The 24,258-nt window shown below is 48.7% G+C and overlaps 1 protein-coding gene across 1 annotated transcript in view; it reads left to right on the top strand.

The window, feature by feature from the left end:
* Window positions 1-24,258, top strand: part of LOC119978680 (monocarboxylate transporter 1-like) — a 49,947-nt gene that overhangs the window by 20,494 nt on the left and 5,195 nt on the right. The window contains 2 exon segments of the mRNA XM_038820470.1: window positions 3,164-3,415; window positions 19,742-19,885. Of these exon segments, the coding sequence (XP_038676398.1) occupies window positions 3,199-3,415; window positions 19,742-19,885 (361 nt within the window). The 5' untranslated portion in view covers window positions 3,164-3,198.

Below are 24,258 nucleotides of genomic sequence, written 5' to 3' on the forward strand. Positions count from 1 at the left end.
GAGGATTATGCTTTGAATACGGAGGCTGGTGGGATGAAATGTGAGAACGAGGGGGACTCTATCCTTGTTCTGGGAGAGAGTGCAGGGGGCGAGGGTAGTGGCGCGGGAGATGGACCGCACACTGTTGAGGGCCCTGTCCACAACTGTAGGTGGGAAATCACGGTTGAGGAAGAAGGAACACATTTTTGAAGCACCATTTTGGAAAGTGGCATCATCGGAACAAATGCGACGGAGGCAAAGAAGTTGAGAGAAAGGGATGGAGTCCTTATAGGGTGTAGGGTGCGAAGAGCTGTAGTCCAGATAGCTGTGGGAGTCAGTGGGCTTGTAGTGGATATTAGTTGATAGTCTATTGGCGGAAATGGAGACAGAAAGATCAAGGATGGAAGGGAAGTGTCTGAGATTGTCCAGGTGAAAATGATGGAGGGGTGGAAACTGGAAGAAAAGCTGATGAATTTTTCCAGGTCCGGGAGAGAGCATGACGCGGCACCAAAATAGTCATCAATGTATCGGTAAAGGAGTTGTTGGAGGGGGCCCGGATAGGCCTGGAACAAGGAATGTTCCACATAGCCCATAAAAAGGCAAATGTAGCTGGGACCCATTCGGGTACCCATTGCTACACCTTTGATTTGGAGAAAGTGAGATGAGTTAAAGGAGAAGTTGTTGAGAGATAGAACGAGATCAGCCAGGCGGAGAAGAGTGGTGGTGGGTGGGAATGGCCCGGTCCTCCTGTGTTCTTTGTTCTTTTCGAGAAATAAGCAAAGAGCGTTCAGGCCATCCTGGTGTGGGATGGAGGTGTAGAGAGATTGCACAACCAAGGTGAATAGAATGCGGTTAGAGCCCGCGAACTGGAAGCTGGCAATATGACGCAGTGTATCAGAGGAATCCCGGATCTAGGTGGGGAGGGAATGGACCAGAGGAGTGAGGATGGAGTCAAGATAAGAGGAAATAAGTTTGGTTGCAAGAGCATGCTGACACAATGGGCCTGCCGGGAGAGTCCTTTTTGTGGCCTTTAGCACCCGGTTTCCCTGGGTTTCTGTGGCTATGACTCATCTTTCATTCTCACTCCACAGTATAAATATTTCCCACTTTCTCTGTCTGCTAGCTTTGACAAAGAGTCATCGGACTCCAAACGTTGGCTCTTTTATCTCCCTACAGATGCTGCCAGACTTGCTGAGATTTTCCAGCATTTTCTCTTTCGTTTCAGATTCCAGCATCCGCAGTAATTTGCTTTGATTTTATGGTGAGGCACCATCTTGAATACAATTGTGCAGCTATTAAGAGTCAACCACGTTGCTGTGGGTCCAGAGTCTCGGGCAAGGGGACTCAGCTGAGTCAACAACCTGACATGTGGCAGTGCTGTCAGAGTCTGTATTTCTGCTGCCAATTATCATGCACATTCTGCTGTGTTGAGTATTATTTATATAACACAGTGGTCAGAGTGAAGAATTGCAACCAGTGTACTGGGTTCACCCTACGTCAGATTCGAAAAGGGGGATAAATATTTGTGAAAGCTTCTGGGAAAGGAGTCAATATTTGAGTTTTGTATGACCCAGGAGTGAACAGACTGTTGATTCTGGGTATGAGTGGAAAGAAAACTGTGAGACACACAACTGGGCCTGCAGAATGTGACTTCCTTCTGAATCACAGGCAATCGTCTTGGAAGGAATGAATTTCTGCTAACAAGAGGTCAATGAACTGGTCGGTCAGGGTCAGCATCACAGATTCTGACAGCACGGTAGCATTGTGGATAGCACAATCGCTTCACAGCTCCAGGGTCCCAGGTTCAATTCCGGCTTGGGTCACTGTCTGTGTGGAGTCTGCACATCCTCCCCGTGTGTGCGTGGGTTTGCTCCGGTTTCCTCCCACAGTCCAAAGATGTGCAGGTTAGGTAGATTGGCCATGCTAAATTGACCTTACTGTCCAAAATTGCCCTTAGTGTTGGGTGGGGTTACGGGGTTATGGGGATAGGGTGGAGATGTTGACCTTGGGTAGGATGCTCTTTCGAAGAGCCAGTGCAGACTCGATGGGTTGAATGGCCTCCTTCTGCACTGTAAATTCTATGATCTATTCCGTGGAGAGTAAAGCTTCCCATCAAACACATCCAGGACACGTACATCACGGGTACAGGGTTAGATACAGAGTAAAACTCCCTCTGGACTGTCCCCAGCAAACCCTCCCAGGATGGGTACAGGGTTAGATACAGAGTAAAGCTCCCTCTACATTGTCCCCATTAAACACTCCCAGGTCAGATACAGCAGGGGTTAGATACTGAGTAAAGCTCCCTCTACACTGTCCCCATTAAACATTCCCAGGACATGGAAAACACAGGGTTAGATTCCGAGTAATTCTCCCTCTATACTCCCGTTAAACACTCCCAGGACAGGAACAGTACCAGGTTAGATACAGAATAAGTCTCCCTCTATGCTGTCCCGATTAAACATTCCCAGTACAGGTTCAGCATAATGTTAGATGCAGAGTAAAGCTCCCTCTACACTGTCTCCATTCTCCATTAAACATTTCCAGGACAGGTACAGCAGGGGTTAGATTCAGACTAAAGCTCCCTCTACACTCCCTGTTAAACATTCCCAGTTCAGGAACAGCACTGGGTTAGATACAGAGTAAAGCTCCCCCTACAAGTGCATAAGGCAACATAACATTTACGTTGCTGTGATCAGGTATCCACAGAGCTTGAGCAAAGATCTGGAGACATGTGCTCAAATCCCAGTTGAGGTGTTTAAATTCAATTAATTAAATAAATCTGGAACAAAAAGTAACCTCCAAAAATGGTGGGCATGAAAGCCCAACTGGTTCATTCCTTTGGGGAAGGAAATCTGCCGTCCTTACCTGGGACTCCAGACACACAGTAATGTGGTTGACTCTTATTGGCTGCAAAAGTATATTCAAGATGGTGGCTCTTCATCACCTTCTTGAGGTCAATTAGGGATAGGCAATACGTTCTGCCCTAACAGAATGGCCACACCCCATGAATCAATTTAAAGAAACTATCCCATCAAACATTCCCAAATCAGCTTTAATGGCACCCATGCTGTGTGTGGGTCCTGGGTGTTTTTGTTCCATTTCAAGTAAGATGTTCTCCCTTGTCTGAAGTCTGGTTTCCATGCTTTTGTAACCTTTTATTAATGTTTCCCTCACTTTCTTTCAGTAACTCTCGGCTCCAGTGATTGGTGAGGTACAAGGATGCCTTCGGCAGTGGGAGGACCCCAGGGGAACACCCCCCCAGATGGTGGATGGGGCTGGGCTGTGGTGCTGGCATCTTTCATTTCCATCGGATTCTCCTACGCTTTCCCCAAAGCCATCACCGTTTTCTTCAAGGAAATCAAGGAGATCTTCCATTCCACCGACAGCCAGGTGTCCTGGATTTCCTCCATAATGCTGGCGGTGATGTATGCTGGAGGTGAGTGGGATTGCATGTGGGAAGCAGATTCGGACTAGCTCAGTGGGAAGGAAGAACCATTGTCTATGTGGAGCCTTTCACTACCTCGGGATGTCCTAAAGCTCTAACCAGCCAATCAAGTGCTGATCGTTTTTTTGCAGCGTAGTCACGATTGTAATTTAGGAAACGGCAGCCTATTTGGGCACAGCCAGCTCCTGCAAAGAGCAATGAGGTAAACAACCCAGATAATCTGCTTCTTTCAAGTGTTGCCACTTCAGAGGCACATATTGGCCCTGAGCACTGTGGAGAACTCCAACTTGCTCTTCATTGAAGAGCTGCCATGAGCTCTCAGGACCCCAGCTTCACACCTCATCCCAAAACACAGCACCTCCAACAATGCAGAGCTCACTCAGCATGGCCCTCCGACGGCGCTCCCTCTGCGCTTTGCTGCCCCTCAAACCGACGGCACTCCGTCTGCGCTGCCCCCTGGCGGCGCGCCGCTCCCTTACCACAGTGGGCATGAACAGCCTCAGTTTCTGTGTCCAATTCCTGCACTGGGACTCTGAGATGAGAATGCAACTTACCAAACCACCACTGACAGCTGTTGTGTGTTAACAGAAGACAGGGACTTTTGTCTATGTGGTAAAACTGATTTGCATAAAATTTCAAACATTTGCCTGCAAAGCACAGAACTGCATGTTTTTGAAGCCCAATTTAACTGCTTTTTGTAATCGTTAGGAACATGAGATTGATCCTAACGCATCAAAGGCGGCCACTCAGCTCATTGACCAGCTGCCAGAAAGATCCCATTCGGTTAGCTATTATTACTCTGCTCAGTTCCTGTCACCCTCATAGCATTTCCCTTTCCAGTGTTTGTACATTTCATTCTTGAAAGTTACTATTGAATCAGTTTCCACTTTCAGGCAGCATCTTCCAGATCGCAACAACTCGCTGTAAGTAAAAAAAAAAAAATCTCATCTTCTCCCAGGTTTTTGGCTTCAACCTGGCTATTGACTCTCCAGCCAATGGACGCAGCTTCTCTTAATTTCCAAAACCAACCATGATTCTGAACGTTTTTATCAAATCTTCTTTTGGAGCAGAGAGGGGACCTGATTGACGTGTATTAGATTGCGATGGGCCTGGACAGGATGGATAGAAAGCAGCTTGTTCCCTTTAGTTGACCTAAATGAAATGAAAATTGCTTATTGTCACAAGTAGGGCAGCATGGTAGCATTATGGATAGCACAATGGCTTCACAGCTCTAGGGTCCCAGGTTCGATTCCGGCTTGGGTCACTGTCTGTGCGGAGTCTGCACATCCTCCCCGTGTGTGCGTGGGTTTCCTCCGGGTGCTCCGGTTTCTTCCCACAGTCCAAAGATGTGCCGGTTAGGTGGATTGGCCATGATAAATTGCCCTTAGAGTCCAAAATTGCCCTTAGTGTTGGGTGGGGTTACTGGGTTATTGGGATAGGGGGAGGTATTGACCTTGGGTAGGGTGCTCTTTCCAAGAGCCGGTGCAGACTCGATGGGCCGAATGGCCTCCTTCTGCACTGTAAATTCTATGAAGAAAGTCACTGTGGAAAGTCCCGAATCGCCCCATTCCGGCCTCTGTTCGGGGAGGCTGGTACGGGAGGAGAAGGTGCAAAGCAGGAGGTTTAGAGGGGATTTGATGAGTTTTCTTTTCACCCAGAGGGTGGTGGGAATCTAGAATGTACCACCTGGGAGGGTAGTTGAGGGAGGAAACCTCAGAATCTTTAAAAAGTACTTGGATGAGCACTTGAAATATCATAACATTCAAGGCTGTGGGCCTGGTGCTGGGAAGTGGGATTAGTGTAGGTTAGAGAAGTGGTTTTTTTGTCGGTGCAGGGTTGATGGGCTGAAGGGCCTCATCTCGACTGTATGATTCTATGATTTTGCTGCTCGAAGGAGAAAAATCTCAGCATCTCCTGTCTCTCCACATTAGCTGGAAACCCTCATCCCTGGTATATTTCCATTGAGTTTACTGATTTATAGCAATGGTTTTGCTGCACTTGAGCCTCCCCTACTGTACCTCATCCTAACCCATTGACGAATAGTAGGTCTCCTCTGCACCTACTTCAGGGTCCTGACATTTTCTCAAACGTGTGGTGCCTAGGAGACCCAATCATCCAGCTGAAACCCACACAGTGACTTTTAAAAAAAATTCAGAGTACCCAATTCTTTTTTTTTCCAATTCTGGGGCAATTTAGCATGGCCAATCCACCCACTCTGCACATCTTTGAGTTGTGGGAATGAGACCCATGCAGACACGGGGAGAATGTGTAAACACCACACGGACAGTGACCCGGGGCCGGGATCGAACCCGGATCCTCGGCGCCGTGAGGCAGCAGTGCTAACCACTGCACCGCCAAGCAAACAGCGACTTCTAAATGTTAGCCCACTTTCCTTGCTTATGAACTCGGAATGCCAGGAATAAAGGAATGCCAGTACCCTTTCAAATTGAAAAGGGGAACATAGCGGTCCTGGAGACCTTGGGCTTGACATCGGAGTAGTTCTGGCGGGGCGGGGAGAGGGCAAACACTGCCTTGCCCTGCGATTAGAGTCTCAGGATCTCCTCCTGTTCCATGAGGTGAGCCGGGGAATTGACTGAGCTGCCAATGCAGTCAAACAAGCTTCAACAAAGATGCAAAGCGATAGGCCAAAGCCCCAAGCTGCTTAAAACAATTAGAATTATTTCAAGCTGATTCTAGATCCTGCCAGCTCTGGACGGAATTCCATCCCAGCATGCTCTGTCTTCTTAATGAAGTCAGAGCAGGGGGCGGGGTTGCTGTAACAGGTTCACCGTCACACTTGAGTTCCCAGACAACACACACTTGCTGGCTGAAAACAGTTTTTTTCAAATCTTTAATTATATTCAACAATGTTCTTGTTCTATTTTGCTCTGGGAATGGTGTTTTTCAATGACCTACAGGTTCTAATCACTGCTGTGATTGGCAGCTTGCCAGTATGCTAAAGTTCCACAGTGCACGTTTCTTTTTTTTAAATATAAACTTAGTGAACCCAATTTTTTTTTTTCTAATCAAGGGGCAATTTAGCGGGGCCAATCCACCTGGCCTGTATATCTTTGTGTTGTGGGGGTGAAGCCCACGCAGACACGGGGAGAAAGTGCAAACTCCACACGGACAGTGACCCAGGGCCAGGATTCGAACCCGGGTCTTCAGCGCTGTCGGCAGCAATGCTAACAGTTGTAGTGCACGTTTCTTAACATAGAATTATCCAAATGCAAAATGGTCACATCACAGAAGTCAGCCATTTGGCCCATCAACCTGTGCTTGCTCTCTGTGAGGATAAGGTCTCAGTGTTACACTGTGCGCACGAACAAGTCCCGAGATGAGCATTTGCATTTCTGTGACCTCGACTCACTCAAAATCACTTTTTTAAAAAAAAATCTTTTTATTGGCATTTCTCATATTTATAAACAGTTGTGTATTATATACCTCACATTTTTCTTGCCCGCGCTAATTAACGTTATTGTACAGAGAGGTTTATTTTGTCCTTCGTTTAACTGACCCTATGTATACTTTGCTGCCCTCTGGATCGGTCTATAGTTCCTTCCCCCTTCCCCGTTATCTCCCCCTCCCCTCCTCCCCCGCTCCCATCCTTCCCCCTCCTCCCCCGCTCCCATCCTCCCCCCTCCTCCCCCGCTCCCATCCTCCCCCCTACTCCCCCGCTCCCATCCTTCCCCCTCCTCCCCCGCTCCCATCCTCCCCCCTCCTCCCCCGCTCCCATCCTCCCCCCTCCTCCCCCGCTCCCATCCCCCCCCCTCCTCCCCCCGCTCCCATCCTCCCCCCTCCTCCCCCGCTCCCATCCTCCCCCGCTCCCATCCTCCCCCCTCCTCCCCCGCTCCCATCCTCCCCCCTCCTCCCCCGCTCCCATCCTCCCCCGCTCCATCCTCCCCCCTCCTCCCCCGCTCCCATCCTCCCCCCTCCTCCCCCGCTCCCATCCTTCCCCCCCCCACCCCCCTTTTGGCTCCAGCTGTGTTTTTCTTTTATTTTCCAGGAAAGGGCCCTCCTCCTCCTCCATTGCGGTTTACCCCAAATCACTTTTAACATATTAACGCCAATTTTCCCGATCACTGCACATGTGCACTCAGACGCATGGGTGTGTTTGCACGAGTGTACGTCTGCCTGTGTGCCCTGCATGCGTGTGCTTTTTTTTTTGTTTTCATGTGTCTATGTGTTTGTGCATCTGCATGCATGCATCTGTGTGTCTGCTTGCGTGCGTGTGATATGGATTCAATTGATCCATATCATCCAGCTTTTGAGGGAGCGTGTTCCAGATTTCCACTACCCCATCAGTGAATAAAGTGTTTCCCGATTTTTCTCCTGAATGCTTCCCTCTCGGTCTCGATGGTCCAGGAGTGTTAATGATAGAAGTGTAATGAAGCATAAGTAAATAATAAAGTGAATAATAGAAGTACAATAAATAAATTAAATACTTGATAACAGTATTGATAAGACACACTGTGAAGTTATTATTTGATTATTATGCTGTAACTCTTTGTGACGATAAGCTAGGGCACAAATTGGGTGATGGGGGTTTATCAGATCTTAACAGGCCGGTTTTGAAATCGTGCCTTTTTAACATTGCCCAGCTGTAGAATCACTCAGTGTTTCAAAGACGGTTTCATATTCTTCATAACTTTGAACCAAATGAGGTCAACACATCATCACTGGTGGTTTTGTGGGATTGGCATCGTTGAGCTTCAAGCACATGAGACGTACAAGCAGCCAGCGAACCTGATATGGACACACATGCACATAGAATGGATACAGCTGAGGAAGCCATCCAGCCAGTCATACTGTGCCAGACATGCTAAACACACACACATACACACACACACACACACATATCACAAATAAAGAAAGTCTAGCATTTCACTCGCACCTATTATTCCAGCCAATGACGTACTGTTGGAAGTGTAATGTCAGAGACCTGGCAGCCAGTGTATGCACAGCAAGCTCCCACAAACATCAATATGATAATGACCAGATAATCTGTTTTTGTGATGTTGGTTCAGGGGTAAATATTGGCCAGGACACTGGGATGAACTCCTCTATTCTTTGAAGCAGTGTCATGGGATGTTTTATATCCATCTATGAGGTGAGTTAAATGTCGAGTCGAAAGGACAGCACCCCCAGCAGTTCAGCCCTCTGGTCAATACTGCACCGGAGTGTCAGCCTGAAGTGCACCCACCAACGGTTGGACTCTGGGGCGAGACTGCTAGCCACTGAGCCGTGGCTGAGGTACGCACATACCCCCATACACTACCCGCCCCCTCTCTAGCCCGGTCCCCATATGCACATATTCACGCAGCTACCCACAAATTGACACAAGGACGCTCCCTCTCCCCTCCCCCCCCCCCCCCCCCCCCAGTATGCCCATGTCCAGGCACACACTTTGGAAGGAAGTGCCATTTTCTGCTTTCTCCACTTTGTCTTACCCCCACAGACACACACAAACATTCTGCACATTTGGTTCAACAACAAAAGTCAAAGCCCGTAATTATATTGCCTCATGATCTTGTCACATGAAGCCAGCATGACCACATTGAGTGCAGCAATGGGGGCCGTTGACATTTAACACGATTGGGTTATTGCCAGTTAGGATCGGAGATAAGCAATTCTTTTCCAAAAACAGAGAAGGTCAGATGAGCGAAGGTCGTGATGAGGGTTGGTTGGGGGGGGGGGGGGGAGGTGGTGATGTTGCAACATTCGCCTCATTGTGCGACTGAAGCAGAAGCTTTTTCTTGTCAAAAACTGGATTCATTTGATGTGAACATGGTGTCAGTTCCAGGCTGCGTTATGTTCACAGACAGACTCTCAGCTGCGCTGATGAACTCAAACTGGGGGAAGGTAGCGGCAGAGCAGATTGCCCTCTCTGCTTATAGACTGATTAACCTGAACCACTGGAAATGTCAATGAATTAAACAGGGAACAGATCAGGGGTTACGGGGAGAAGGCAGGAGAATGGGGATGAAAAACATATCAGCCATGATCGAATAGCACAGCATACTCAATGGGCCGAATGGCCTAATTCTGCTCCTATATCTTATGGTCTAATGAGCATTTAGGCAGCCCCTTACACGACTTCAGGAAATCCCAAACCACTTTACAGCCAATTAAGTCAGTTGGAGGTGTATTCACTGCTGTAATTATGAGACATTACACTTCAAGAAAATGACACCTCCTGCCATTTAGTGTGTCTGCATGTGGGCATATTGGGGAGGGGGGCAGGGGGGATGGTTTCCTTCTGTCAGTTTGTGGGTAGCTGTAGCTGTGTCAAATGTGTCATTGGAAGAGTGGGTGCTGGGCTAGCGGGAGGGGTTGTGTGGGGGGGGGGGGGGGGGGAAGGAGGGTATGTGCGTGTGTGTCAGCCGCTGGAAAACATGCCTTTCTGGGACATTGCCAGGTATGAGGAACTTCAGTTACACAGGGTAGGAAAGCTGGAAGTGTTTTCCTTCGAACAGAGGGGGTCAACAGCTGATCTATTAGTGGTTCAGGACGTCTTTGGACTGGAACTTGAACAAACAGTCTTCTGCCTCGGAGGTGAGTGTGTGATACCCAGGCGGGCATGGTTGACATTTGACACCTTGGTCGTTAAGGACGCACTGAGAAGCACAGTTCACCGTCTCTGACCTGTACTGTGGCATGGACTGATGGCCAACGTTAAGGTTCAGCTGGCTGGTTCTGAGAAAGGCCCCAAATGCCATTTAAAAATAAATAAATAAACAAGCCATATTTTCATTTTATGCCAATTGTATGATGTGGGAGTTAAGACCCAGCGGGAGTGTTTACAGACTTCATACTCTTGCAGTGCAGTCAGTACATCAAATTAGAAACACATGAAAATCTGCAATGTTCTAAGCTTGGACAAGAGTCTAAGAGGAGACCTGGTGCCAGAAATCTGGAAGTCTGCTGTAACTGGAAAGTACTCAATGCTATTTACAGGGAGCTTTACTCTATACCTAACGTTGTGTTGTACCTGTTCTGGGAGTGTTTGACGGGGACAGTGCAGAGGGAGCATTACTTTGTATCTAACCCCGTGCTGTACCTGCCCTGGGAGTGTTCGAAGGGGACAGTGTAGAGGGAGCTTTACTCTGTATGTAACCCCGTGCTGTACCTGCCCTGGGAGTGTTTGATGGGGACAGTGTAGAGGGAGCTTTACTCCGTATCTAACCCCGTGCTGTACCAGTCCTGGGAGTGTTTGATGGGGACAGTGTAGAGGGAGCTTTACTCTGTATCTAACCCTGTGCTGTACCTGTCCTGGGAGTGTTTGATGGGGACAGTGTAGAGGGAGCTTTACTCTGTATGTAACCCCGTGCTGTACCTGTACTGGGAGTGTTTGATGGGGACAGTGTAGAGGGAGCTTTACTCTGTATCTAACCCCGTGCTGTACCAGTCCTGGGAGTGTTTGATGGGGACAGTGTAGAGGGAGCTTTACTCTGTATCTAACCCTGTGCTGTACCTGTCCTGGGAGTGTTTGATGGGGACAGTGTAGAGGGAGCTTTACTCTGTATCTAACCCCGTGCTGTACCTGTACTGGGAGTGTTTGATGGGGACAGTGTAGAGGGAGCTTTACTCTGTATCTAACCCCGTGCTGTACCAGTCCTGGGAGTGTTTGATGGGGACAGTGTAGAGGGAGCTTTACTCTGTATCTAACCCCGTGCTGTACCTGCCCTGGGAGTGTTCGATGGGGACAGTGTAGAGGGAGCTTTACTCTGTATCTAACCCTGTGCTGTACCTGCCCTGGGAGTGTTTGATGGAGACAGTGTAGAGGGAGCTTTACTCTGTATCTAACCCTGTGTTGTCCCTGCCCTGGGAGTTTTTGATGGGGACAGTGTAGAGGGAGCTTTACTCTGTATCTAACCCTGTGCTGTACCTGCCCTGGGAGTTTTTGATGGGGACAGCGTAGAGGGAGCTTTACTCTGTATCTAACCCTGTGCTGTACCTGCCCTGGGAGTTTTTGATGGGGACAGCGTAGAGGGAGCTTTACTCTGTATCTAACCCTGTGCTGTACCTGCCCTGGGAGTTTTTGATGGGGACAGCGTAGAGGGAGCATTAGAGACAAAGTTTACAGCAGAGAAAGAGGCCCTATGGCCCATCACGACCGTGCTGACGATCAAGCACCTAACTATTCCAATCCTACTTTCCAGCACTTGCCCGTAGCCTTGTATGCTATGGCATTTCAAGTGCTGATCTAAATGCTTCTTCAAAGTTGTGAGAGTTTCCGCTTCGACCACCCTTTCAGTCAGTGAGTTCCAGATTCCCACAACCCTCAGGGTGAACATTTTTTCCCTCACATCTCCTCTTAAACCCCCTGTCCATTATTTGAAACCTATACCCTCTGGTTATTGATCACTCCCTGAAGTGGAAAATTACTTTCCTATCCATCCTATCTATGTCCCTTATAATATTATACACCTCAATCAGGTCCCCCTCAGCCTCTTCTGGTCCAGGGAAAACAACCCCAGCCTATCCAGCCTCTCTTCCTAGCTGAAACGCTCCAGCCCAGGCACCATCCTGGTGAATCTCCTCTGCACCAGTGCAATCACTTCCTTCTGATAGTGTGCTGACCAGAACTGCACACAGTACTCAAGCAGGGGGCCTAACCAGCGTTTTATACAACTCCAGCATAACCTCCCTGCTCTTATAGTCAATGCCTTGGTTAATAAAGGGAAAAATCCCATAGGCCTTCTTAACCACCTTTTCCACCTGTCCTGTTGTCTTTAGAAATCTGTGAACCTGCACACCATCCTCTGTGCTTCCTTGGGTCTGACCACTTATTATACATTCCCTTGCCTTGTTAGTCCTTCCAAACTGCATTACCTGACACTTTTTCCATGGTTAAATTCCATTTGCCACTCTTCTCCCCATCGAACCAGCCCTGTAATCTAAGGCCTTGTTCCTCACTATTTACCACACCACCAATTGGGGCTGGTTTAGCTCACTGGGCTAAATCGCTGGCTTTTAAAGCAGACCAGCAGCACGGTTCGATCCCCGGACAGGCGCCAGAATGTGGCGACTAGGGACTTTTCACAATAACTTCATTGAAGCCTACTCGTGACAATAAGCGATTTTCATTTCATTGTGTCATCTGAAACCTTACTTCTCATGCATTCACACTCAGATAATTAATGTGTACTACAAACAACAAGGGACCCACTGGACACAGGCTTCCAGTCACAAAAACAACCACTCTGTATCTAACCCTGTGCTGTACCTGCTGTGGGAGTGTTTTTAAAATAAATTTAGTGTACCCAATTAGTTTTTTCCAATTAAGGGGCAATTTAACGTGGCCAATCCACATACCCTGCACACCTTTGGGTTGTGGGGGTGAAACCTGCTGTGGGAGTGTTTGATGGTGGCAGCGAAGAGGGGACTTTACTCTGCATCTAACCTGTGGTGTTCCTGCCTGGAGAGTGTATAGTACTCACTCAATACTGTACTGCACTTCAAGGGCGGGATTCTCTGACACCCCTCCCCCGCCCGGCCGGAGAATCGCCGGGGGCGGTGGCGTGAATCCCGCCCCAAAGCTGGCTGCCGGATCATTTGCCGTCAGTTTTTCGGTGGGGGCGGGAAACGCGTCGCACAGGTCGGGGGCCGTTGGCAGTGCCCCCCCGCCCCCGCGACGACCCTTCACTCCGCGATGGGCTGAGCGGTCGCCCGTTTTCGGACTGTCCCGCTGGCGTGAATCGATCAAACAAGGTTCTTACCGGCGGGACCTGGCTCTGTGGGCAGCCTGCGGAGTCCTCGGTGGGGGGGGGGGGGGGGGGGGGGGGATCTGGCCCCAGGGCGTGCCCCCACGGTGTCCTGGCCTGCGATCGGGCCCACCAATCTGCCGTGGGGGCACTGTTTCCCTCCGCGCCAGCCATTGTAACGGTCCGTCATGGCCGGCGTGGAGAAGAACCCCCCTGCGCATGCGCTGCGGTGTGCTGGCGTGCTCCCGTGCATGCCCCAACTGGCACCGGCCGGTGGAGCCCTTCGGCACTGGTTGGCGCTGTGCCAACCCCACCGCCGCCAGCCTAGCCCCTGAAGTTGCCGATGTGGTTCACGCCACTCCTCGGTGCCGGTACGTGCCGCCCCGCCGGTTAGGAGAGAATCCCACCCAAGTGTCAGCCGAAGCCATGTGCTCAAGTGAGCTTTGAACCTATAACCCTCTTATTCCTGAGTACAACCGGCTGAAACACAGCTGGTAGTTTTGGTGCTGTTCCGCCATTGCACTGGGGGACACTGAGACACTGACTTTTTAACTGTACAGAAGGTTACTGGTTGGAGAATAAATGAATAGCCAAGGGTATTGGGATGAGGCCGATACAGTCTCATGTTTTGGATGTGGGCGGGCGGGATGTGTAATCACGGCTGTGTGATGACGGCGCAGGTACCTGGCCTCCCAGCTAAGTGTGAAACCAGTTTCCCATGAAACTTCAGCTCAGCCTGTGAGCAGGGTTTGTATACACCACTGGTCGTACTCATGGAAACACAGGAGACATTCATATGAAGTGTAATTCCCTCCCTCACCCCCTCCCCCTCTCTCTGCTCCTTTAAGATGTGCCTACTAATCTATCTCCTTACTTGACTCATGAACAAAATTTGTCTGATAGTTGCCCCTGTGAAGAGCCATTGTGCTGATGGTGCTATATAACTGCAAGTTAATGTTGTTAAAGTGTTAGTCACTGTTGTTTTTCAGACAAGTCTGGCAGTCATTTCGGCAAGGATCAACAGATGACGAATTAGAGTATAGTGTTCAATTCTGGTCGCCACACAACCAGAAGGATGTGGAGGCTTTAGAGAGGGTGCAGAAGAGATTTACCAGGATGTTGCCTGGTATGGAGGGCATTAGCTATGAGGAGCGAATGAATAAACTCGGTTTGTTCTCACTGGAACGATGGAGGTTGAGGGGCGTCCTGATAGAGGTCTACAAAATTATGAAGGGCATAGACAGAGTGGATAGTCAGAGGCTTTTCCCCAGGGTAGATGGGTCAATTACCAGTGGGCATAGGTTTACGGTGCGAGGGGCAAGGTTTAGAGGAGATGTACGAGGCAAGTTTTTTTACACAGAGGGTAGTGGGTGCCTGGAAATCGCTGCCAGAGGAGGTGGTGGAAGCAGGGATGATAGAGACATTTTAGGGGCATCTTGACAAATACATGAGTAGGATGGGAATAGAGGGATACGGGCCCATGAAGTGTAGAAGATTTTAGTTTAGACGGGCAGCATGGTCGGCACAAGCTTGGTGGGCCGAAGGGCCTGTTCCTGTGCTGTACCTTTCTTTGTTCTTTGTTTGTTCTTTGTTCCAGAACAACAGGCTTTCATTTATAAAAAATAAATTTAGAGCACCCGATTATTTTTTCCAATTAAGGGGCAAATTAGCGTGGCCAGTCCACCTACCCTGCACATTTTTGGGTTGTGGTGGGGGGGGGACCCCCAACGCAGACACGGGGAGAATGTGCAAACCCCACACAGTGACCCAGGGCCGGGATCGAAACCAGGTCCTTGCTGCCCCCACCAGCTTTCCTTTTGTTGTGGATTTCATTGCTGTAAACTTCAATGGGAGGTTGAAGAAATCCACCGTAAACTGATGTAAATCGGAAAAGAATGTTTTTTTCTGTCGTGCCTGTCACACCCTCAGGACATCAAAAAGGGCTTTCCAGCCAATTAAGTACTTTTGAAATGGCCACTTTTGTAATGTAGGAGACACGGCAAGACAATGTGCGCAAAGCAATGTGATTTGTTTGGTTTAAATTCCTTCACGGGATGTGGGCGTATCTGGCTCCACCAGCCCATCCCTAATTGCCCTCCAGGGGTCATCTGGGAGTCAACCACATTGCTGTGGATCTGTGTAAGGGGGGCAGATTTTCTTCCCGAAAGGACATCAGCGAACCAGATGGGTTTTTAAAAACAATCAACAATGGTTGTTTCATGTTCGTCCTTAGACTTTTTGATTCCAGGTTTTTAATGATTTCAAATTGAAACCATCTGCCATACTGGGATTTGAACCTGTATTCCCAGATCTTGCTCTGGCTTGCGAGTCTAGTGACAATATACCCACTGCCTCCCCTAAACCCAAGAGCATGTTTTAAAAATGTGGACTTAGGGGTATTGGCTTGAAGGGGAACTCTACTGATGTGCCTTGACATAATTCCATAGATATTTTCCTCCTTCAGAAAAAGCCGAAAGAACCCTGGTTTAATGTGTAATCAGACAAGCAGCATCCTTGACAGTACCACACTCTCTCAATACTGGATTGGGGGTATCAGCCTGTTTGAGCACAAGAATCCAGTGTGGGGTTTGAACCCAGAACGTTCTGATTCCAACGTGAGGGTGCTGCACACTGATCCATGGCTAACACATGCTCACGGTACTGGAGGTCTGATTCCTGAATGAAGGGAGTGTGAGATTATGGAGTGTGAACCAGAGCAGCTCTAACTGTGTGAGGGGCCTCTTATTTTTAAATGTTATTTGCCAGATCATGTGTTTGCAGTGAGGCTGATTAACTACAGGTTTCAGCAGAGGTTGCACACACAACCAAGAATGGGAACCTGGCATCTATTAACGGCAGAGATGCAATACCAGGCAGTGACAGTGGTCACCAGAGTCTCTCTGTACTTAATCATTGATGCTGAGGTGCTGAGATGGACAGGACCTCCCCCAGTGGATGGCTGACCAAGCCTGGACAAGGTATGAGAGCATCTTGGGGAAGACTGTGAGAACAGGGGGTGGGATTCTGTGATCCTGAGGCTAAGTGTTGACGCCGTCGGAAACGCTGTTGCGTTTCGCAACGGCGTCAACACGGCCTTAGGATCAGCCGGTGGGGCCAGCACGGCACTGGAGTGGACCACGCCGCTCCAGCTGCTGATCCTGGCGTGACCTGAGCGCTGCGGGGTCCGCGCATGCGGAGTGGCACTGGTGCCAACGCGCATATGTGCAGTGGCTCCCTTCTCCGCGCCAGCCCCGACGCAACATGGCGCAGAGCTACAGGGGCCGGCGTGGAAGAAAGGAGGCCCCCAGCCAGAGAGGCCAGCCCGCCGATTAGTGGGCCCCAATTGCGGGCCAGGCCGCATCGGAGGGCCACCCCCCCCCCAAACCGGAGTGGATATTTTTTCCCCCCACCCCGGAGGTTGCACCGGAGCCTTCCACGCTGAGGTCCCACCAGCTGAGAGCAGATGTGAATGGCGCCGGCGGGACTCGGGGTTTTTTGCGACAGCCACTTGGCCCATCCCTGGTCGAGAATCAATGGGGTGGGGGGGGCGTTCAGAGTGGCCCCCGACCGGCGCCGCGCCGACCACAGTGGTGCCAATGACACGGATTCTTTGCCAGGTTCCCATTCTCTGCAGAGAATCCGTGTCCTGGCGTTGGGGCGGTGTGGCGCAATTCGTGCTGGTTGCGGTGATTCTTCGCTCCAAGAGTGATTCCATACACAAATAGGCATATGGTATATTTCAGCAAACGTTATTACTCACACAGTGTTACCAACTTTAGCATCATAAAGAAAAATAGCTTACAATTACCCATCAAACAATGCTTAACAATTCAATGACACAATAACCCTCAACTGCTATCTTTATCTCCACGCAAACAAAGCCCATCTCTGGTCAAAATCCACTTTAAATACAGCTAGCAGACCCTGGCATACTTGCTTTGAAAAAGAGAGGCCCTTCAGTAACCAACTACAGATTCTTCCCCGCCTCAAACTATTGTTTAAACTGCCAGCCTGAAACACTGCTCCTGTCCCGTACGCAGGGAAATCTTTAACTTACTGGCTGAGAACAGCTGCTTGTCTGGTCTTGCCTTAGTCAAATCTTTAACTTAATTTCCCAGGACTTAGTTTCCCAGAAACTTCTGGTCTGTGCACAGACAGGTCTAAACTCATTGTATTGAGATCAACAGCTTCTCTGGTCACACCCTAATCTAAAACTGAATTTTGTAAAACTGCAACCTCCAAACCTGACTGCCTCAGCCCCTGGCTCCTCCCATTAACTACATCATTCTACTAGTATATAACACATGTCTCTACTCACCTACTCCCCAGGGAACCTTCTGAATATAAACAAATTCCATTCGCCCAACTTCAATAAACAATATCCATGGCTGGAATGAATTATGATCTCACTTTTAAGATGCTTTAATTGTATGTTTGTCTCCAAAAGTCTAGCTGCCTTTCAAACCAGAACTTACAAAAACATGACTGCAGCAGTCACACATTATCCTAGGCGTTTGACCCTTACGGCACCAAATGCATATGATACAATATATCTGAAATTCATATATTCATCACACCGTGACTGAGTAGGTAGATTGCTCACTTACAAGTCCATAGACCTGAGTTCACAGTCAAGGCTGACCCTCCCACTGCAGTAAACGGGGTGCACCACTGGTGGAGATGCTGTTGAGCCATTACATTTGATGCCCTGTCTACCCTCTCAGGTGGGTGTAAAAGATCCCATGGTCACTGAAGAATGATAGCAGATAAGGCCAGATATTTCAAAAAATGGTAAAAAGACAGAGTTAAAGGTTCCGTATCTCAATGCATGGAGCACTCATAACAGAACAGATGAGCCGACAGCTCAAATAGAAATAAATAATTATGATCTGATAACCATTATAGAGACATTCAGATTGGCAAAGTAGCCGGGAGGATGAGTTCATAAGAGTGTTTTCAAGACCGTTTCTTAGAGCAGCATATGCTAGAGCCAACCAGTCAGCAGGCTATTCTAGATCTGGCATTGTGCAAAATGGCAGGATTAATTCCTAACCTCAGTGTAAAGGCACCCCTGGGCAGCAGCGATCACACCATGATTGAATTTCACCTCCAGTTCGAGGGAGAGAAGGGTGGGTCTAAGACTAATGTTTTGAACTTAAATAAGGGCAAATGTGAGGGTATGACGACAGAGCTATCCAAAGCGTAGTGGGGAATTAGGTTAAGGGATAGTTCTGTAAAGATGCAGTGGCAGACATTTAAGGAGATATATTCTGGAATGATCCCATCAGATTGGAAAACTGCAAATATAACTCTTCTATTAAAGAGATAATACTTAACAAAGATAAATTTCAGTGCGAAAGGAGGACTAGAGGAAGGACTACCATTTGTGGCTACCTAAGGAAGTTAAAGATAGTAGCAAATTGAATTAAAAATCATATAATTCCACAAAGATGAGTGGCAGGATAGAAAACTGGACAGAATATTTAAAAAAAGCAAATATTCACTGACAAAAAAAATAAAGAGGGAAAAAGTGGAGGATGAGAGAAAGCTAACTAGAAATATATCTGAGTGTAAGAATTTCTACAGGCATTTAAAAAAGGGAAGGAGTAAATAAACTCAATTTTGACCTTGAGTCTAGGTAACCAGTAATGGATAATAAGGAAATAGCTGGTAAATTAAACAGATATTTTGACAACTAAAAATGCCTTGCAGCTGTGAAGTACAAAAGTGCATTGGACGCCTTGCTTTCATGGAGAGTAAGCAGCAATTTGGGCTGAATGGCTTTCTTCCATGGTGCAATCTTGTATCTTTTTTCCCCCCCCCCTCAAAACCTCTATGCCCATGATACAGGTAACTAGTTAGTAACTGGTTAATGTTCCAGGGTTACCCAGAGGCATTGATCAACTCTCATTTCTCCTCGGTGGATTTTGTGGTTACCCGTGATATTCAGGAAATTTAATTGTCCCGGAACATTTTATTCATGCCATTTATCGCTTCCACCCTGCACGGCTGGGATCTTCTCGGGATTGCCGTCTATTCTTACCGACCTTTGCGCATCTCGAGTAGGATAGACACATTTAATTCTTCTGAGTGGTGACAGGATGGGTCTGGATCAATGAGCTCAGTTTGGTTCATGGTGTAAAGAGAGGGAGGGAGCTGTTTTTAGCTGTTTCTGTTCAGTCCGAGAATAAAGGGTTATGGGACCAAGGTAGATGGATGGAGAGCAGCCATGATCACATTGAATGGTGGAAAAGGCTTGAATAGCCGAATGGCTTCCCACTGTTCCTATGTTTCGAGGGGAGGGGAGTGGGTGAGGCTCTTGTCTTAGTGAGCCTGTGATCAGGTGCTGTGGAAGAACTGAAGCACAGAAGAGCACCTCTTCTACCAGCTTGGCCGAACCTTCCACCTTCTCCATCGCTGCAGTATCTGACAGAATGAGAGCTCCGTGGGTGAGAGTTTGGAACTATCTCAGCACCACACAACCTTCCAGCTGACTTCAGTGAGAGAGAGAGAGAGACTTCCATTCCATTACACTGACAAACGCAGAATGTAGGCTCCCCTCACCCCTCGGGCTCCCATATTTACCAATCCATCTTCTATCCTCCTTCAGGTCCCGTCAGCAGTATCCTGGTGAACAGATATGGAAGTCGGCCTGTGGTGTTATTGGGCGGGATGTTGGCGAGCTCAGGAATGATCATGGCTTCATTCTGCAGAAACATTGTGCAGCTTTACTTCTGTATAGGAGTGATCGGGGGTAAGTCTCAAATCATTCTTCGCATTTTGGCTTTTGTGCTGTTTTCTGTTTAATTTGTGAATTAATGATCTGTGAGTATTAACGCGCTAATTAGAACATAAGAACTAGGAGCAGGAGTAGGCCATCTGGCCCATCGAGTCTGCTCCGCCATTCAATGAGATCGTGGCTGATCTTTTGTGGACTCAGCTCCACTTCCCGGCCCGAACACCATAACCCTTAATCCCTTTATTCTTCAAAAAACTATCTATCTCTATCTTTAAAACATTTAATGAAGCTGCTTCATTGGGCAAGGAATTCCATTGATTCACAAGCCTTTGAGTGAAGAAGTTCCTCATAAACTCAGTCCTAAATCTACTTCCCCTTATTTTGAGGCTATGCCCCCTAGTTCTGCTTTCACCCGCCAGTGGAAACAACCTGCCTGCATCTATCCTATCTATTCCCTTCATACTTTTATTGTGCTGTACTGTTTTGTGTTCTATCACCAGAATGACAGGGAGTGGGATAGCTTGATCTTGGTTTTGGACAATGCTCGGCACAACATCGAGGGCCGAAGGGCCTGTTCTTTGCTGTACTGTTCTATGTTCTATGTTCTTAAGATTCCCCCCGCTCATCCTTCTAAATTTCAACGAGTACAGTCCTAGTCTATTCAACCTCGCCTGGTGACCAACGATGGACTGCGGATGAGAGTCGGCAGCAGATTTTAATACCCATTTTGTCACATTTGCTCCCTCTCTGTTGTATCACCAGAAACCCCACACCAAACCAAAAGATTACTATCCTCGATGACATTAATAGGAGTCAGGAACTCAGCCGTGTGCAGCTCATCTTTTTGGTGGGTGTGAAGAGGATTGTTTGGCGTTCTGCACTCAGTGACTCTCTAACACTTACTTCCTGTATTCTGAATGAGCTCCCTTTATCTGGTATCCCCCTCACACTCTGCCCTCACACTCTGCCCTCACTCTCTGCCCTCACTCTCTGCCCTCACACTCTGCCCTCACACTCTGCCCTCACTCTGCCCTCACTCTCTGCCCTCACACTCTGCCCTCACACTCTGCCCTCACTCTCTGCCCTCACTCTCTGCCCTCACTCTCTGCCCTCACTCTCTGCCCTCACACTCTGCCCTCACACTCTGCCCTCACACTCTGCCCTCACTCTCTGCCCTCACTCTCTGCCCTCACTCCCTGCCCTCACTCTCTGCCCTCACTCTGCCCTCACTCTCTGCCCTCACTCTCTGCCCTCACTCTCTGCCCTCACTCTCTGCCCCCACTCTCTGCCCTCACACTCTGCCCTCACTCTCTGCCCTCACTCTCTGCCCTCACACTCTGCCCTCACTCTCTGCCCTCACTCTCTGCCCTCACTCTCTGCCCTCACACTCTGCCCTCACTCTCTGCCCTCACACTCTGCCCTCACTCTCTGCCCTCACTCTCTGCCCTCACTCTCTGCCCTCACACTCTGCCCTCACTCTCTGCCCTCACACTCTGCCCTCACTCTCTGCCCTCACACTCTGCCCTCACTCTCTGCCCTCACTCTCTGCCCTCACTCTCTGCCCTCACACTCTGCCCTCACACTCTGCCCTCACTCTCTGCCCTCACATTCTGCCCAATTTTCAACAGGATGTAGTCCACAGATTAGACGCGCTTCTCACACCAACCCCTTCCGCTGACAGTTTGTAAAAAAGACCTGTGTCGCAGTAACCTGCGGGGACTGGTTTAGAACAGTGGGCTAAACAGCTGACTTGTAAAGCAAGACCAGCAGCGCGGGTTCAAGTCCCGTACTGGCTTCCCCGAACAGGCAACAGAATGTGGCGACTAGGAGCTTTTCACAGTAACTTCATTGAAGCCTACTTGTGACAATAAGCGATTATTATCAACCTCTGATGATGACCAGCATCCAGATCTCACCGTGCTAGAACTCCCACAACTGCCCAAGCCTCAACACTCTTCTCAACTAAGATTTTCATTAAAACCCGAGCAGCATGATTGTCGAAAATAAAAACATATTCTGATTTCCCTTTCGGGATATGCATCTTTCATGTATTTCACTCCCAGCCACTTTCGACCTCGCAAAGTTTCAACTTTTATTGGAGCATCGAACTAAGGAGCAGGGGATGGCCAGCCGGCCCTTTGATCCTGCTCCACCATTCTATATGATCGCGGCTGATTTGGTCATGGTCACTACTCCATTTTCCTGTCGCCCCTCCCTCGTAACCCTTGACTACCTTGTCTATGAAAATCTGCCCACCTCTGCTTTGAATATATTCAGTGACCCAGCCCCCACTGCTCTCTGCGAAAGAGAATTCCACCAACTAATGACCCTCAGAAAGAAAAACTTCTCCTTGTCCCCATTCCAACGGGTTATTCTTAAACTGTGTCCCCTAGTTCTAGACCCTCCCACAAGGGGAAGCACGTTATCAGTGTCCACCCTGTCAAATCTCCTCAGAGCCTCACATCACCTCTCATTCTTCTGAACTCCAATAGGTATTGTTGTGTTATGTACTCTGGGATAACACAGGCTGCAACTGGATGCAGCTTTGACCAAAATATACTCCAGACCTTGAAGTTAGTTCATTCTGATTTATTGAACCAGTAGCACAGTTAGCACAGTTCTTTATAAGTTCGACTCTCTGCTAACCTAAGTCTGGTTACTCTGTCTGACTGAACCAGACTAGCTCTTAGCCACATGCTGGAGGTGTGATACTGTACATACACCCTGACTCACTCTGTAGATATTCATCAGTGGAAAGAGGTGGAGTGTGAGTGCCTTGTGCCTTTTCTAGTGAGATACCACCTCTGAGTGTTCTGCCTGCTCATTGGTCATGTCCTGTTCTCTGTGTTCATTCGCTGCCTGTCTGTGCCTGTCTGTATATCATTATCTGCATGTCTGCATATCATGACAGGTATCGAGCCAAACCGCTCAACCTTTCTTCCTATTAACCAATGTACCCGACCATCTGATTGCTTCATACTCACTACAGACACTCCATGCAGAGCTGAACTCTCTTCACTGAATTCCAGGCCCTTACTGGAGTTCTGCGTTGAGGTTGATGGCGTCCTTTTGAGTGCTGATAGCACTTTACATCTTCATTAAGCTCTGGGTTTAGACTCAGGCCCACAATCCTGATTATACGGGAGCAAATACCTGAATCACACCAGTGTTAGGAAAGGACTTGCATTCATACAACATCTTTCACCATGTTGGGAAGTCCCAAAATTCCGGCTCGAAGGAAGGCCCCTTCCATTTGGGGCAGCACGGTAGCCTTGTGGTTAGCACAATCGCTTCACAGCTCCAGGTCCCAGGTTCGATTCCGGCTTGGGTCACTGTCTGTGCGGAGTCTGCACATCCTCCCCGTGTGTGCGTGGGTTTCCTCCGGGTGTTCCGGTTTCCTCCCACAGTTCAAAGGTGTGCGGGTTAGGTGGATTGGCCATGATAAATTGCCCTTAGTGTCCAAAATTGCCCTTAGTGTTGGGTGGGGTTACTGTGTAGTGGGGATAGGGTGGAGGTGTTGACCTTGGGTAGGGGGTAGGGTGCTCTTTCCAAGAGCCGGTGCAGACTCGATGGGCCGAATGGCCTCCTTCTGCACTGTAAATTCTATGTAAAAAAAAATGCTTTACAGCAAATGGAAGTACTTTTTGATGGGGTCACAGTGGTAGAAAGCACAGCAGCCAATTTGTACACAGCAAGCTCCGACAAACAGAAACGTGACGATAATCAGACCATCTCTTTAGTGAGTTGGCAGTTCACCAGGGAGAACTCCCGGCGAATCAGGATTACATAACTCAGAAGAACCCCCCCCCCCCCCCCCCCCCCCCCCCCCCCCCCGGCCCTTTATTAGAGACCCATTACAACTACAGCTTACATTTTTATAGAACCATTTTATGGAGTAATATTCCCCAAGTGAATTTGCAGGGGCGTAGCTAAACAAGAGTCGAGCCACAGAAGGAGGGCCGGTGAACAGAATCCTGGTCAAAGAGGTTAGAGCGTCTTAAAAGGAGAGAGAGAATTTAGGGCAGGATTTCCAGATGTTAGGACACGGGCAATCGACGGCTCAGCTACCGATTGCGGAGAGGCTAAAATTGAGAATGTGCGCGAAGAGTGTAAAAGGCGGAGTGTAGAGAAGACAGAGGGTTGAAGGGCTAGAAGGAATTAGATTTGGATGAGTGCAGAGAGAGAGTTTTGAAGATAAAGCTGAGAAACGACAATGCCCAAATGGCCAGAATTGGACTGATGATGTGGAGATGCTGGCGTTGGACTGGGGTGAGCACAGTAAGAAGTCTTACAACACCAGGTTAAAGTCCAACATGTTCGTTTCAAACACTAGCTTTCGGAGCCCTGCTCCGAAAGCTAGTGTTTGAAACGAACATGTTGGACTTTAA

The sequence above is a fragment of the Scyliorhinus canicula genome, chromosome 15, assembly GCF_902713615.1.
Source record: "Scyliorhinus canicula chromosome 15, sScyCan1.1, whole genome shotgun sequence".
NCBI classification, from domain to species: domain Eukaryota; kingdom Metazoa; phylum Chordata; class Chondrichthyes; order Carcharhiniformes; family Scyliorhinidae; genus Scyliorhinus; species Scyliorhinus canicula.